Genomic DNA, 16,663 nt, shown 5'->3' on the forward strand with positions numbered 1-16,663 from the left:
ATACATTTTTCAACCTTTATATTTTATACACTTTATACCGACTTTTCGGCGGGCCGGATGGAACCTCGTCATGGGCCGGATCTGGCCCGCGGGCCGTATTTTGGGCATCACTGCTTTAACACATTATCATACAAATTAAAGACCAGTTCATATTTGTAATCAAATTAACCCTCAAATTTTGTGTTTCTAAAGCATTTTTCATACATTCATTTGCTGTAGCTTCCATGTTGACATGCATTTTAATAGTCCCATTCATGTGTCGTGCACACCGCTTTGTAAACACGCTATGATTGGACAGGCTATATGAGGCTCTATATGAGGGATATTAAATATACTAACATACAATAATTAATAAGCTTCTTGACTTGAGCCATTGAATTCACTCTTATAATAGTAGGTCTACTTCTATTATAATAGTATCTAGACTCTAGATCTAACTATATGTAGACCTACAAGCAAATGTTTTTATAAAAAAAATGGATTTAGGTCGATTAGCTATTTGATAGCTCCATTCATACTATTTTTTAAATTCACGCATTCGTTTTCTTATAACATTATTATTTCGTTGAATTGTTTCCAAAACATTCTCAGTGACTATATCGACAGTGATACGCAAATTAAGACCCGCGGGCCGCGGGTTATATATGTCTTGTATATTTCTAATTCTAAACTCTGTAGCATGCAGTGCAAAGTACTCGTTTTTCACTAGATTTTCCTGCATCGCCTCGACATACTGTATTGTATTCCGTAAACTTTAAAAAGCTTATGTAGATTAATCGTCATTTTAGCTGTCGTATTTGTGTTTGTTTTGCTATTACAGCGCCTTGAGCCTACATTTTGTTTGTTTACAGCGCTTTATAAATGAAATTATTATTATTATTATATATAATTATTAATTATTAATAACTTGATCTAAATTCCATGGAAATGCGAATAAAGAGGAGATCAATGTGTTTAAAATATTATCAACATCTCTCCCCCTGTTGTTACCGGTCGTTGACTTGTAGCACCAAACTGCTGGTCGACAACTAAACCGCTGTAGTTGTAATATATCTTAACGAATACACGTGACAAACTTGAATCACTTCTTGGTGAACAATACTAAATAGAACTTTATGTATATTATAGACCAAATCAAGTTAATATGAAATCCAATAAATGTAGTTGTCTTTAGTCCTAAATTTCTTCCCAACATGGAACTGACTACACTAACACCACCCGTTCAGTCTCACGTTTTCTCCTAGGACCCAAGTGAAGACAGTGCCCACGTATGTTGAGTCATTCACAACCAATCGCTTACCTCTTCCCACCGTCACCATCTAAACACACACACACACACTCACTCACTCTCACACACACACACACACTCTCACTCACACACACACACACTCTCACATACTCACTCACTCCATAACACCCCATTATTGTATTGCACTAAAAAGAAATAAACAAGTGTGCCCAAATGTTTTCTATAAACTCAACAAAGCTGAAATTAACTTCCCTGTTGCCAAGTAACTAACAAAGAAGTGAGCTCTATTTTTAAAAATATGTCAGTGTGTATCAAGTCTCCTTTAGCACCACTAGTTGCCCATTGTTTTTTTTTAAAGTTTCAAGTCATATAGTGGAAGTCTAATGCTTCCTCCATAATGAGACCACTTTTGTACTATAAACGGAAGACCTTAAAATGACATTCTGTAGTGTTCAAATGTGTGCACAAATCATAACATACCTTTACAAAAAAAAAAAAGCTTGGCTTATCAACGTCTTATTTATACATCGGAAACACCAAAAAAAACAACAATTTCATTTCTAGTTGTTCTGCCCTGTATAAACATCTCCAATCAGAATTAGAAGTTTGTTTTTTTTTACACATAAACTACAGCCAATGAAAACATTAGTTCTTTGGTTTGTTTTTTTTGGTATAATTAACAAAAACAGCTAAAAGTGCACCTGATTTACGACACACTATCCCGTGCTCTGAAGACACTGCTCTTCTTCAGGGCCGTGCTAGCTCGTCTCTCGGGGCGGCACTTTTGTGAGGGGAAGAGGCGAATGCGATTGGTTAGACCTGTCATGTGACCGCTGACACTAGCCCGGAGGTGGCCATGGAGATTTTAAATATTTAATCACTCATTTTGTGAACTAGTAACCTGACTCTCTTGCTGAGATTGGATTTCTTCACATTTATATCTGTCACAGCTTTCTATTATATTTATACTTATAACTCGATAAAATCTACCTTAGGTCTCGATATGTCTAGGTGTCCCTGGTTCAGTTCTAGTTAACGAAATAAAACAATTAAACCAATAGATCAAACACATAAACTTTAATCAGATTTACAGCATATCACACACGCTGGACTCTCTCTGATCAACCTCTGACAACAAAAAACACTTCCGGTCATTCGCGCAGAATGTAAAAATAGATTATACACACATTCATCCGTGACAATATCCTATACTTCTTTTTGTGTTTTTAATGATCTCCACTAAATAGGCCGCATAGAAAGACGTTAAAGGATGGGCAAAGATTCCATTGGTCCCGAATAAACATCAAAACCTTTTTGATAAAACTTGGCATAAATGTTCCTTAACATGTCGGAGACCGTAGTGTATGTTTTATGTCCCTCCCATAACCGGAGGGCCCAAAAACTAAACAAAAAGTACCTAATTATATTTCTATTAAAGAAAGAAACTTTTTAACATATCGGGTAAACCCTTTTTCACAGTGTGTTTTTGTGTGTGTATACGCAATTAATCTTCATTAAATTCTGACCCTTCATTCTTTCGGACGCTTTTTGCACCCTAAAAAAGGTTCTTCCTGGAGTTAGTGGAAATGCAGTACAATACTGCTCTTATAATACAGAAGTGTATGTCAAAAACCAAATCTGTTATTCGCTGCACTTTTGTTAATGTTAATAATAGACTGGTAGAAATCGATAACTATATTTTTACTTTAATTTTTTTAATTGGAGGGGGGAGGCTAACTACAAAAACCCTTTCATGAAATTTAGTAATTGTAGTTTTCTTTTCCTTTTGTTGGAAAAGGGTACGGGGGGGGGGCAAAAATTTCCAAACCCTTGTTGGCTACGCTCATGGGATTCGGTGGCTTTAGTTTGGTCTACATTTTTTTTATCGAAAAGAGAAGTTTGATCGTCAAAACCAGATGTTGGGAGGATTTAAACTCAAAATCATCGGGAGGGGGCTGTCAACGCAAAAACATTAGTGTTTATAGAAAGAAATTTCTACAAATCAGATAAGAGCATGAATCTAAAATGTTATCTAATCTTGTTTAGATAACAGAACAAAACGTGCATTCACTGTTTGAGACCCCCTCAACTCAAGAAAATATTAAAAAATTAGAACAGACACCAAATATAGCAGTAAGGTTCATAACAAACAAATATTCACTTTTGATAGAGTAACACCTTTAATAAAATCATTAAATTTAGAGACTCTTCAGGGTAGAAGACTTACATGTAAATTATTAATTATACATAAAACACTGAATACTAATCTTCAAATGCAAAAAGCCTAATAAAATACCCAGAAAGACACAAAGATAAAGGCACATTCATTGTTCCATATGCTAGGACAAATTTGTACAAATACTCCTTTTTCCTTAGCGCTATTAGAGCATGGAGTGGGTTGCCTAAGCCAACCAGGAAAACCAATGACTTGGCAAAGTTTAAGTCGTTGATTAACATGCATGACTAGATTGACCTAGTAATACGCGTAGGACGTAATCTTTTTTTGTGTGTGTGTGTATTTGATAAGATCCTACTTTAGTCAAAATTGTTTTACCTGTAAAATGATCTGCCCGTCGTCACCGTGGACCAGTCCTGTCGTGCAATTGTTCTTTTATGCCATTTTGGTTTTCGACTACTTTCTGTGATTTGAATCTTCAGAAACATCCACAGCAACCCAATGCATTCATTGGAGACGGAAAGTCAATATTAGTTTACACCTAATCTTTAACAAAATAAATAAAAAAAAACATTTCTGTATAAAGAAATTGAATGAGGTTGAAAAAAACAACAAGAAGAAATTAAAATGTAAACCTACTAAATTGTCGACGTTATGACAGTCTAAGCTGGGCGCCTCAATTGGATGACTTCCTTGTGGGTGGACATCAAATTTACATCAACAACAGACTTTTTGTGTTGACCAGTGTTTTATATTTAGCTTTGCATTTTAAATGTTGGTGAGAGGAGAAAAAATGATTGACTTTGGTGTTCAGATCAAGAGGATAAATGCAACGAGGTGGAGGAATTACGGCAGTTGGAATTTAATTAGAATCTAATAAATACTCCCGTGTAGAACTCTGTATCTTTCTAAAACGCAGATTTTGATCTTCTAGACATAGGAACCTTTTTCAGGGGGGACTGAAGATGTAAGGCCGATCTGTTTCTGTGGTCATTGTTTACAAGTGTGACCAGCACAACGATCAACCACAATGACGTCTCCAACGTATATCATACATACATTAGAGTTGTGTGAACTCAGGGCTGTTCTGAAAATACCGAAGTTCAAAACCATAGTCTTCGACGGGATTCAAACTCGAGATCCCTGGGCTCGACAGCTAAGTGCTTTACCACTCGGCTACCACACTCTACCCCAATCCCAAATTTTAAACATACAAAAATAAACCAAAAAAACATAAAGAAGTGCTCAGGATCTGGGTGAGTATTTCTAAACCTTGGTTTTGGAGGTGGGGAGCCCCCGAAAATACTTTGACAACGTTTTTAAGAGTCGACAATTTGTACAATAGACAACAACAACTTTGTTTGCATTGTTGAACTATTGTGATACGTGGAGTGGGAGATGTTTGCATTGTTGAACTATTGTGATACGTGGAGTGGGAGATGTTTGCATTGTTGAACTATTGTGATACGTGGAGTGGGAGATGTTTGCATTGTTGAACTATTGTGATACGTGGAGTGGGAGATGTTTGCATTGTTGAACTATTGTGATACGTGGAGTGGGAGATGTTTGCATTGTTGAACTATTGTGATACGTGGAGTGGGAGATGTTTGCATTGTTGAACTATTGTGATACGTGGAGTGGGAGATGTTTGCATTGTTGAACTATTGTGATACGTGGAGTGGGAGATGTTTGCATTGTTGAACTATTGTGATACGTGGAGTGGGAGATGTTTGCATTGTTGAACTATTGTGATACGTGGAGTGGGAGATGTTTGCATTGTTGAACTATTGTGATACGTGGAGTGGGAGATGTTTGCATTGTTGAACTATTGTGATACGTGGAGTGGGAGATGTTTGCATTGTTGAACTATTGTGATACGTGGAGTGGGAGATGTTTGCATTGTTGAACTATTGTGATACGTGGAGTGGGAGATGTTTGCATTGTTGAACTATTGTGATACGTGGAGTGGGAGATGTTTGCATTGTTGAACTATTGTGATACGTGGAGTGGGAGATGCAAGGGTGAAACACGAAACTGGAAGTCTGCAGGTCAGGGTAAAACGCCCCTGAAGACATTGTCAGACATTTCTTCAGTCGCTTCCTCTCAAATTAATGCACGTTTTCTGTCCTTTTCTTTTTTTTTCCTTCCATTATTGAGGTTCTGATCATCTCATAGAGGTCCCAAACAGATGTCATTTGTACATTTCTCGGACTTCGCTTTTGTCTCTAGTTCAGACAGTTCTGTAAGTTTTACTCACTAAGAGGGTTCGCTAGGGTTGGTGATTGTTCAGTACCTGGACCCTGCCTGCTGTTAGAGTGTAAGTTTGAAAGACTGGTGTCTGTATACTCTGAGTGAAATATCATTTCTAATATCCGTGTTCTAGCCTCATGTCAATGTGCCGAGAGCTTCTTCGGGTCTCCATTGATTTGCTGATGAAACTGATCAACTCATTCCGGAAAGCTAATAACGAGTTTTAACATTGGCCCCGTTGTTTTTTTTTTAAAGGTTTCTCTTCCGAACCTGCATTTGCAACGCGGTGTTTTAAAAAAAAAGACAAACAAGCCACAAAACAACCGAGAATGTATTTCTGAGATTTGTTGACATTAGCTTGATCAGTTCTTTTTTTAAACATGGATATGCAATTTGTGTACATGTGATAATGTGTGTGTGTGCTAGAGAGAGAGTGAGTGAGGGAGACAGAGAAAGAGCATGTGTTTCCTGATGGCCTGACGGCTATTTATTTTGTATATTGGATAGCCAAGCGATGTTGTTGTGTGACGCCTGTTAAGCACAGCTCTAAGATTTGTGTCCATTCAGCTCAGTAGGACATGCTCAAGAAGCTTTTGAATAGCAGGTTTTCTTGTCATTCTAGTCAGATTTGCTTTTGTACAACCCTCTAACAAATATATTTTGTTGCTCTATTTTCAGCATCTTTTGGCAAGCATTTGAATTTCTAGATTGTTCTCTCAGATGTAGATCTAGCATGCTCCAGGCACCGAATAGATGAACGTATTTTCTGCTATCGGTCCAGCTAGAGAATAGCTAGCCGACTCATAATGAGGCCCTCCGCCTTCAGTCGAATAACTACGACTCATCTCATGTAACATTCCTTGTGGCTAAGAGAAATATTTTGGAGAGACATTTTTGTCCTCAGATATCACCTGTAAAACTGCAGCCCTAACTGGTGTTGGGAGAGTCAGTCTTTTCCCGTTAGGCAGGTTTTTCTTTGTCCTTAGAGATCATTGTTTTCTCCTTGTTTAATGCTTATCTAGCTACCCACTCTTGTAAACTCAGTTTGGACTAGAGCTGTGTCTTCTCTAGCATTGAGTGTCCTCTTCACATAGTGTGGTCTAGAGCTGTGTCTTCTCTAGCATTGAGTGTCCTCTTCACATAGTGTGGTCTAGAGCTGTGTCTTCTCTAGCATTGAGTGTCCTCTTCACATAGTGTGGTCTAGAGCTGTGTCTTCTCTAGCATTGAGTGTCCTCTTCACATAGTGTGGTCTAGAGCTGTGTCTTCTCTAGCATTGAGTGTCCTCTTCACATAGTGTGGTCTAGAGCTGTGTCTTTTCTAGCATTGAGTGTCCTCTTCACATAGTGTGGTCTAGAGCTGTGTCTTCTCTAGCATTGAGTGTCCTCTTCACATAGTGTGGTCTAGAGCTGTGTCTTCTCTAGCATTGAGTGTCCTCTTCACAAAGTGTGGTCTAGAGCTGTGTCTTCTCTAGCATTGAGTGTCCTCTTCACATAGTGGGGTCTAGAGCTGTGTCTTCTCTAGCATTGAGTGTCCTCTTCACATAGTGTGGTCTAGAGCTGTTCAGTGTTCTCTTCACATAGTGTGGTCTAGAGCTGTTCAGTGTTCTCTTCACATAGTGTGGTCTAGAGCTATGCTTTTGTAGCGTTAACATCTATGTTGGTCAGGTTTGCCCTTTGTTTACACCTAGAGCTACATCGTTTCTAGCGTTGATATCTATGTCCTCTCCTCACAGGGTGTGTTCTAGATCTATGTCCTCTCCTCCACAGGGTGTGTTCTAGATCTATGTCCTCTCCTCCACAGGGTGTGTTCTAGATCTATGTCCTCTCCTCCACAGGGTGTGTTCTAGATCTATGTCCTCTCATCCACAGGGTGTGTTCTAGATCTATGTCCTCTCCTCCACAGGGTGTGTTCTAGATCTATGTCCTCTCCTCCACAGGGTGTGTTCTAGATCTATGTCCTCTCCTCCACAGGGTGTGTTCTAGATCTATGTCCTCTCCTCCACAGGGTGTGTTCTAGATCTATGTCCTCTCATCCACAGGGTGTGTTCTAGATCTATGTCCTCTCCTCCACAGGGTGTGTTCTAGATCTATGTCCTCTCCTCCACAGGGTGTGTTCTAGATCTATGTCCTCTCCTCCACAGGGTGTGTTCTAGATCTATGTCCTCTCCTCCACAGAGTGTGTTCTAGATCTATGTCCTCTCCTCCACAGGGTGTGTTCTAGATCTATGTCCTCTCCTCCACAGGGTGTGTTCTAGATCTATGTCCTCTCCTCCACAGGGTGTGTTCTAGATCTATGTCCTCTCCTCCACAGGGTGTGTTCTAGATCTATGTCCTCTCCTCCACAGGGTGTGTTCTAGATCTAGGTCCTCTCCTCCACAGGGTGTGTTCTATATCTATGTCCTCTCCTCCACAGGGTGTGTTCTAGATCTATGTCCTCTCCTCTACAGGGTGTGTTCTAGATCTATGTCCTCTCCTCCACAGGGTGTGTTCTAGATCTATGCTTATGTAGCTTTAACTTCTATATTGGGATGGTGTGTTTTTCAAATGTAAAGATGATCTTTAATTTAACTATGGACCAAACATTTGAGCGTAATTGTATTTTAGTTGATAAGGATTAAGATTACGACAATTTAATATCTATATCAGGGCTATTCGTTTAGTCTGGTTCTCTAGATAGGTCAGATAAGAACATAAATACAATGGAAAATGGATTTATAAACTCAGTAAAACCTTTTTATCATCTTTCTGCCTATGGCGAGTATCTCGTCTGATGCTATACTTCAGCTGTAGAGAACTGCCTCTCTCGCTAAAGTGACCTTCATGGGAGCGCTGACTCTCTTTCATCCACAAATACTCAGTTTGACCAATACATTGTACGGTATGTTTTGTGATCATTGTTGTACCTTTAGTATCTGGCTTTGTTTTTCTGTTTGTCACGTGGTGCACAAGATGAAAGTGATGAGACACAACTTAACACAATGTTACCGTAACCTTTTTTTTGTGGGTGTTATGAACTATCAAGAATGTTTCAATGAAACGGTCAGAAAAATACAAAACAAAAAAAAAAATCAAAAACAATTTAAAACCACTAAATGGAGTAAATTATTTTGGAAAATTTAATTAAATTTGAGTTGAATATGAGAACAAGAGATCTATGATTAAAAAGACTACATTTCATGAAATGGATTTTTTTTTTTAACTTTCAAATCATTTGGGGAAAAAAAAAGTAACATTAGTTCACGTCTGCTTGTGTGTGTATGTGATGAAATCGTGCCTAACTTTTTTTTTTTTAACTGTGTCAAAAGATCAGATAGTGAAAGAAAAAACTGTCCATTTTTGTTTGTTTGTTATTTGCTGATTGTATTTCGTTTCATTTCACCGGCTTCGTGGGACATTGAATACGACATAGCAACATTCTTTTATCGCTTAACAATCATAAGTTTCGAAAGCGCAACAACGAGGCAATAGGACAATGGGGCAATAGGACTAAGAGGCAATAGGACAATGGGGCAATAGGACTATGAGGCAACATGACAGTGAGACTACAGGATTACAAGGCAACTGAGAGATGCTGGCAGTTCAGAGCCCAAATGAAGAGATCAAAATGGTGAAGGCGTTCTATAGCAGACATTTCTGGAGTCTGACTGCACTATCAAACAGGCTCTTCTCTTTACACTCAAATCTGAAGCACACCGAGACACAAACGTCATGGTCCTAAAAACGGGCTGGTCTGATTCATCAGATTTGACTTTACAATATGATTTGCTTTGGTGCTGTAGGATTAGATACGAATAAGTGGTTGGTCCCATTAACCGGTGGTCCAATTAGCTGGATTCGATTGTATTTCTACCGCGCTTTATATCATTCAATCTTTCTTTTGTCGTATTTTTCTAATCAACTAAAAAGTTTGAAACTATTTCATAGGACTAAGCAAAGGCAGACTGAAGGGAATGTCTGCCAGTTTATTTGTCTTATCACCCGCATGCTTATAAAAGTAAAGCACAATGCAAGCTCTTCAGATAACTTGACAACATTTTCTTGTCCTCTGTTTAAAAAAACATAACAACTTATAATTGCCCCAATGAACAAAGCCCCTAAACCTATTTGCCTGGGCTTCTATGTCAAAGCCATTAAGAAGATGTCAATAACGGCCACTATATTTCATACATCCAGTTTTCTATTGATTAAATTTGCATTCAAGAAACAGGGACAAGACCAGTCTTCATTGAATAAAAAGGCAATTAACTATCCTGATAGATGTGTAGCTTGAAGCGAGAATTCGTCCGGCTGTCCAAATAATTTTATCCTCTGATAATGCCAAATTACATTGGAAACATTGATGGTACACTCTGGCGTAAAAAAAAAGAGTTTTGTGTATTAGAAGCACGGAATAATTGACCGTCCTAAAACTGCGTGTATCAGACTGATGGTACAGCGTGGATGTAAATGTGAAGGACGAATGGGTAATTGGTTATCTTGATGGACAATGTATGACAAATATTGGAGAGGAATGACCACTGAGTTATGACCAACATTTGTATCTAAAGTTTTTGTTGCTAAAACATTTTATTTGTCAGCTCCGAGCAGTACGATGATCTCAATGAAAGAAAACGAATTGGAAACTTATGTTTCTGATACATTGTAAAAAACAAATTTGTCTGAAAGAGAAAATACAAATTACTGAAACATACATGGATATAGAGAACGCGCGGTGGCTGAGTTTGTTCAAATCCTGATGGCGACTGCGATTTTTAATTTCGAGACCTTTAGTGCCCCTCTGAGTCCAGCCAGCTCTAATGGGTACCTTACATTAGTTGGGAAAAGTAAAGACAGCTGCTCGTTGTGCTGACCATTACATCATCAGCCCCATAGATGTCAAGGTCTGAAAGGCAAAATACAGAGAGGAATGGAGAAAGACGGTCGACGAATCTTGTATGGTGCCCCAACGGTCCAACAAACTAAGGGACAGGTAAAGGTAATGTATATATTAGAGGGACTTCTTATGGTCCGACAGCTACGCTAGGCAGGACACGTATCCCGTATGGGAGACGAACGTATGCCAAAGGCAGTCTTTTTTGGTGAGCTAAAAGGTGGTCGACGTAACAGAGGCGCCCCACGGAAACGCTTCAAAGACCAGCTTAGGCGTGAACTTTCCTTGGCTGACATAGAAGAGAGCACCTGGCTGCATGCGGCGTAGGAACGAGACAGCTGGAGGTCATTCACGAAGGCCTCGGGATACCCATTTGAGACCAAAAGAAAAATCTGCTGCCGAGGACAAACGCAGACGACGAAAAGAAAATCTAAATCGACCACCTGCAGTCAATGGTTATGCTTGCCCTGGAAGTGGCAAAATATGCAGGTCACAGCTGGGGCTGCGCAGCCACGGGAAATACTGTATTCCTCATTAATCTTCGGACTCAAAGACAAGGCTTATTATTATTATTATTTTATTATATATGCAGAGATAGGTAGAGAGATGGCACGATTAGGAATTAGTTATTTGTTTTGTAAATAGCTTTCACTTCGAAACAATGATAGGACTAGTAAAAACAAAACGAGGTTTTGAGGAAGAATAGCGAAATATCAACAGAATTAAACCGATTACTCTTGACGGCTTTAGAGAGAGGTGCTATTGATGAACGTAGAAATGTAGCTTGAGGACATTCGACTGTTCCCTTCGGCATTATTAAACTTATTCGACATTCCCTATCAGCGTCGACTAACTTATACTGTTGGCCTTTCGCCTGTGGTATTGGATTTCGTTATTTGAGTGTTACCTCCATTTGACTTATCTGCATAATACAAGCGGAATAGGGAGAGAGGTAAAGAGAAAGAGAGAATGAGCAAAAGAGATGCTGAAAGAACATGTGAAAGAGAGATATAAAGCTATCACGTTAATCTGTATGCTTTCCTGGATCAAGTGACCAAGTCCTACTTATGTAGGGCACTTGCTTGAAAAGTACAGACATACGAAAGTAAAGCTCACATTTTCAATGATATTTAATCTGATTCTTTTCTCTACAACTGTTTGCTTGGCCTTTCTTGGGGGGGGGGATGTTTATGCCAAGAAATGTTTGTATATTTAAAAAAAAAATGAAACAATGTATGCCATGTTTTTATTGTGACTGTTAACATCCAATAAGAACAATGGTAACACGAGAACACATGTCGGCTGAAATAACAAAAGAGAAATGCTTGAGTTAGCATGACAATGATACACACAAAAGCCCAGTAAACAATGTCTTAAACAAATCTTTCCTTATAGATGAATCATGAAGTCTATTATCGTATGTCTACAGACCTATAGAAGAAGATTGTAAAGATTTTTTTTTTGACTTTCTTCTGATCTCTTCACTTTCATCCAGCTACCATTTTTTTCTATTAGAGTATTGTCATTGAAATAGTTTGTATACGGTTGGATGTCTTCACATTTATTGTACGACATTTAGTTGACTAATGTACTTCCTGCCACATCAACCTAGTTTGTCTTAGTCACACTGCACTGGGTTCAGAGATAGTCTAAAAGTTTGTATAGTATGTTACCACCAATCCTAGAGTTCCGTTCTCCTCGGAAGCAAGTAACACTGCATTCCTCTGTTTCCTGTTGGTCAAACACCATCCACTGTTTGAGCGACAACAAAGCCAAGAAAAAAGAAAAGTTTTAAGACATTTGGTATTTTCAAGTACAATTACCTATCACTCGAGACAATGCTTCAAGTAAAATATCGAATCCAGAGATAAACTAGGAGGAAGGAGGGTGGAAATATATACATCTAAAGTTCTCGTTTCCATATCGAATGTACCGCCCAAGGCTCTGGCCGTGTAACAGATGTCAGTAAGACAAACTATTTAGTTCTAGTCAATATATTCAACTAGCATTACACACCAACTACGCCCGGGCCCGTACGGTCTCGAGACTAAACATTAAACTGCGCTCCTCTTTGCTTGGTACTTTTGAAGCTTAAAAGTGTTCTTCTTCTTTTCTGTCATTGTGTCTGCCTCCTGTTAACCTCAGTCTGCCTTCATTACTCAGCCTGTATCCTTATCTTAAAAACCTCGTTATGTCTTAAGACCGTAGACTGCAACGGGTAATGGGGGAGGGGCATGAGACCCTGGTATATCAGTAGGTGCCTATTCGAAAGTTACTACAGCACATTTCTTTGGCTCTGAGATGAATCCTTCTACACCTGAGGTCTAGATGGCCCACTCAGGGTCAACCGGCTGGTCACGCCGAGCTACCATCATGGGTCGTAGACTTATACTAGATGGCGGTGGCTAGAGGGTCAATTGGTAAGCTGCTGTATAGGACATATATATACCATGGATCTGTCTTTTTGATGTTATAAGGCTATTTTTTTATATTTAGACAGGAAGCGGAAATGAAAATACAATGACCTAACGCAAGTTGAAAATAAATTGACTAAAGGGAAAAAATGCTTTAAAAATGCGAAATTTTTATTTTTGTACTATTTCTACTTATGCATTATGCCTTCATAATTTGCCACATTTGAAAGTCGCAGCTGGGACTGCTTAATCACGTGAAATATTGCATTTATCGTTAATCATCGGCTTAAAGACAAGCCTTACGGCAGTGGATGAGATCTCTTGATACATAAATCAGTGAGTGGTAACCCCTCACGAAATAACTTGCAACTCTTCTACTTTAAAAATATAAGAACGAAGAAATAAACAACTTCCCATACATTTCTAGCATTCTTTTATTTTTGACAGGAACCTTCGCTGTTTGCCGTGGCCAAGCTGCTGGAGAGTGGATTAGTCAACTTAGGTCGTGTGGAAGTCTTGTGGAGACCAGTGACTGCCCACCTGTTGGAGGTAGGACATTATACATTTGAATGACTAGGGCCACTGTCCACCATCAGCCTCCCGTAATGAAACGATAGTTTTGAATTCCATACCTCATTGCATGAAAATATAAAAGAGGTCTAAACAATGAAGTCAATATCATTCAATGTTTGGAAAGGATATCTGGTAGACTTAATGACTAATTGCTGTGATGGGAAGAGATTTTGTCTCCTAAGGATCATTTATAATCTACTTGCTACTTTACAAAGATTCTAAAGATTAGATACTTAGTTTATGCCAGACATAGAACAAAGGGACACAATCACGATAGTCACATTGTTATTGCGATCCATCACTATTGGTCCACCTTTCACTTCGATTGTTTGGTCAACCTGGGCTGTGGAGAATGGCCTTAACATTTAAATTATCAATCAGTGGTTCTAATAGTGTTTCATTAGTGACCAGGTAACAACAACAACAATAACAAATACCGGGTGATTATTTTGTTTTTCAAATTGACATTAGTGAAAATACAAAAAATAAACTGTTAGAACCACTGACACATTCGTACTGTGTGTCTCTATGTGTCTCATTAATGTACATTTCTCATCGTGAATTGTGTCTCCTTGTGTCTCTCTCACACATGGTTGTCTCATGTACTGTATGTGTCTCAGTCTGTGTACCTGTCATCACATGGCAACACTAATGTCACTTGCTGTTTTGTCTTGGTTGTCTTACGCTTTTAAAATCAGCTTGTTTGGTGTAATGGTCAGGCACATGAGGTCAGCAAATAATGGTCAGAGACATTAGGTCAGCAAATAATGGTCAGAGACATTAGGTCAGCAAAGAATGGTCAGAGACATTAGGTCAGCAAGTAATGATCAGAGACTTGAGATCAGCAAGTAATGGTCAGAGACTTGAGATCAGCAAGTAATGGTCAGAGACATTAGGTCAGCAAATAATGGTCAGAGACATTAGGTCAGCAAAGAATGGTCAGAGACATTAGGTCAGCAAGTAATGGTCAGAGACTTGAGATAAGCAAGTAATGGTCAGAGACTTGAGATCAGCAAGTAATGGTCAGAGACATTAGGTCAGCAAATAATGGTCAGAGACATTAGGTCAGCAAAGAATGGTCAGAGACATTAGGTCAGCAAGTAATGGTCAGAGACTTGAGATCAGCAAGTAATGGTCAGAGACATTAGGTCAGCAAGTAATGGTCAGAGACTTGAGATCAGGAAGTAGTGGTCAGAGACATTAGCAATGAATGGTGAGAGACATGAGGTCAGGAAGTTGTCACATCTTCACCTACTTCACCGACACGTTATGCCGCATTGGTCTTGGCCTTCGCACCATTCAGGGTAAAGATTGCAGCGCTAGGATAATTAGCAGTTGTTCCTTTAATTTTTTTTTTAAAGTTATGAATGTAATTTTAAACATGAAAGGGATATTGAATTTCAAGACATGTAAAAAAGATAAAAAAAGAATTCTTTAAGTCATGTAAATTTTTGGAGAATAATATAGAGTAGTTAGCCATGGTGTAAAAAAAAAATAATAGCGGCTTGGCATATTTTGCCTTAGAGTGTTTCGTTAACAGAGATTATTTAGCAACTAGGAATTTGGCAACTATTTCTTTCACTAACAGAACCATTCGGCAAATTAAGAATAAAAGAAAAAGATGACCAAAGAATGACCTGGCCATTATACCTGTCATGTTTTCGATGTATGTGTGATGTATGTGTGATTTATAGTCAAGTTTGTTTCTCCTCAGGATGTTTTACCTTAAAACTCTTGTGTAACACATCAGTTCTATATGTAACTTTTATTATAACATTTTTTTGGGTTACTACACTGTCACGCACCACAACTTAATTTTGTAACAATTATTTGTATATCCGCGATGTTACACAATCAACACTGGCTTAGAGATCTACTTTAGTCTAAATAGTTCATCACCAGGTTTTATCATTTAGTATGTCTTATCATTGGAGTTGTTTTATCACGTGACATCCCAAAACACGGGAATCTTGGACATAGAGGCTTGCAGAAAGCATCCACGTTCTCTTGGAGAAGAAATGCCATCGATGCTTAGATTGTTTAAATTTCAAACTTGTTTGCTTCTGATTTTATTTCTCTGGGTACTGCTTCCTTATTTTCATGTCTCGTATATAAGCGTATCATTTTACACGCATACAGTGTGTCAGAAATGAATAACACACCATATTCTATCCTTTTAGTCCCTAACAAAGAAACACACGAATCTAAGGGCGGGTCTTGCGTTTGTAACAGTTCCGCAATAGTGTTGTGCTACAGCATCAAGTATTCTGACGAGAGAGAAGTATTGTTTTATATTCGTGTTCATCTTGAGGCTCTGTATGGGGGCATTTGATGAAAGTTTAGGCAATCATTTGAGTAACATTTGTGTTTGCTTGAATTCTTAGTAGTTTCTGTTCCGTTCTTGTTTTATTTTAATTTAATGAGACCTCCCTGCACATGTAGACAAAGTAATTTGTATTGATCGCTGCTTCTGAACTCAACAAGATCAATGTATACTTGCTCTACATTTGTTTGTTTTTTAGTACCATGTTGTCCTAGGAGTAAAACATTAGGCCTAACCTGACTACTGACCTACCACTTGTACTTAAGACTTGTAAGACACCAACAGGTAAAGTAATAAGTGTACCTAATAGACGTCCTCTGACTTGGAGTGTGCCATGGAAATAAAAAATTGTTTTTGCTCGCCCATAAATAAAAACTACTCGCCCCTCTACCCTTTAAAAAAAATGAAGTAACAGAACATTTTATTGTATGTGTAATATATTTTTTAATCAAGTAATTGGTTTGCTTTGTTAACACAGGCTGGTAGGGACTTATTACCAAGCAGAACAATTTCTCTTCCTAATTCTGCAGAATTTAAAAAAAAAATTAGATCAAAGAATGTTTTACAACAAATTTCTAGCGTTCCAATCTACCCCCAACATCTACTTACAATTTCTCTTCGAGAAATGAATAGAAATAATTGATTTATACCAAGATGAATGACAACAATGACCTAACAATGCGAAATAGTGAATTTGAATCAAGATTTTTTTAAAAAGTTATTTTCTTAACAAAGAATAAAAAACATGATTACGATTTTTTACCTGATGGAAAGCTAAATAAAACCTTGATAATCAGGGGAAAAAAGTA

The 16,663-nt window shown here is 38.3% G+C and overlaps 1 protein-coding gene across 4 annotated transcripts in view; it reads left to right on the plus strand.

Moving 5' to 3' along the window:
- Positions 1 to 16,663, plus strand: part of LOC106059811 (protein MON2 homolog) — a 396,254-nt gene that overhangs the window by 37,946 nt on the left and 341,645 nt on the right. For all 4 annotated transcript variants that reach the window (XM_056026650.1, XM_056026651.1, XM_056026652.1 and 1 more), the window contains one exon: positions 13,406 to 13,507. In XM_056026650.1, the coding sequence (XP_055882625.1) occupies positions 13,406 to 13,507 (102 nt within the window). The remainder of the gene's footprint in view (positions 1 to 13,405; positions 13,508 to 16,663) is intronic.

The sequence above is a fragment of the Biomphalaria glabrata genome, chromosome 4 (assembly GCF_947242115.1).
Source record: "Biomphalaria glabrata chromosome 4, xgBioGlab47.1, whole genome shotgun sequence".
Lineage (NCBI taxonomy): Eukaryota > Metazoa > Mollusca > Gastropoda > Planorbidae > Biomphalaria > Biomphalaria glabrata.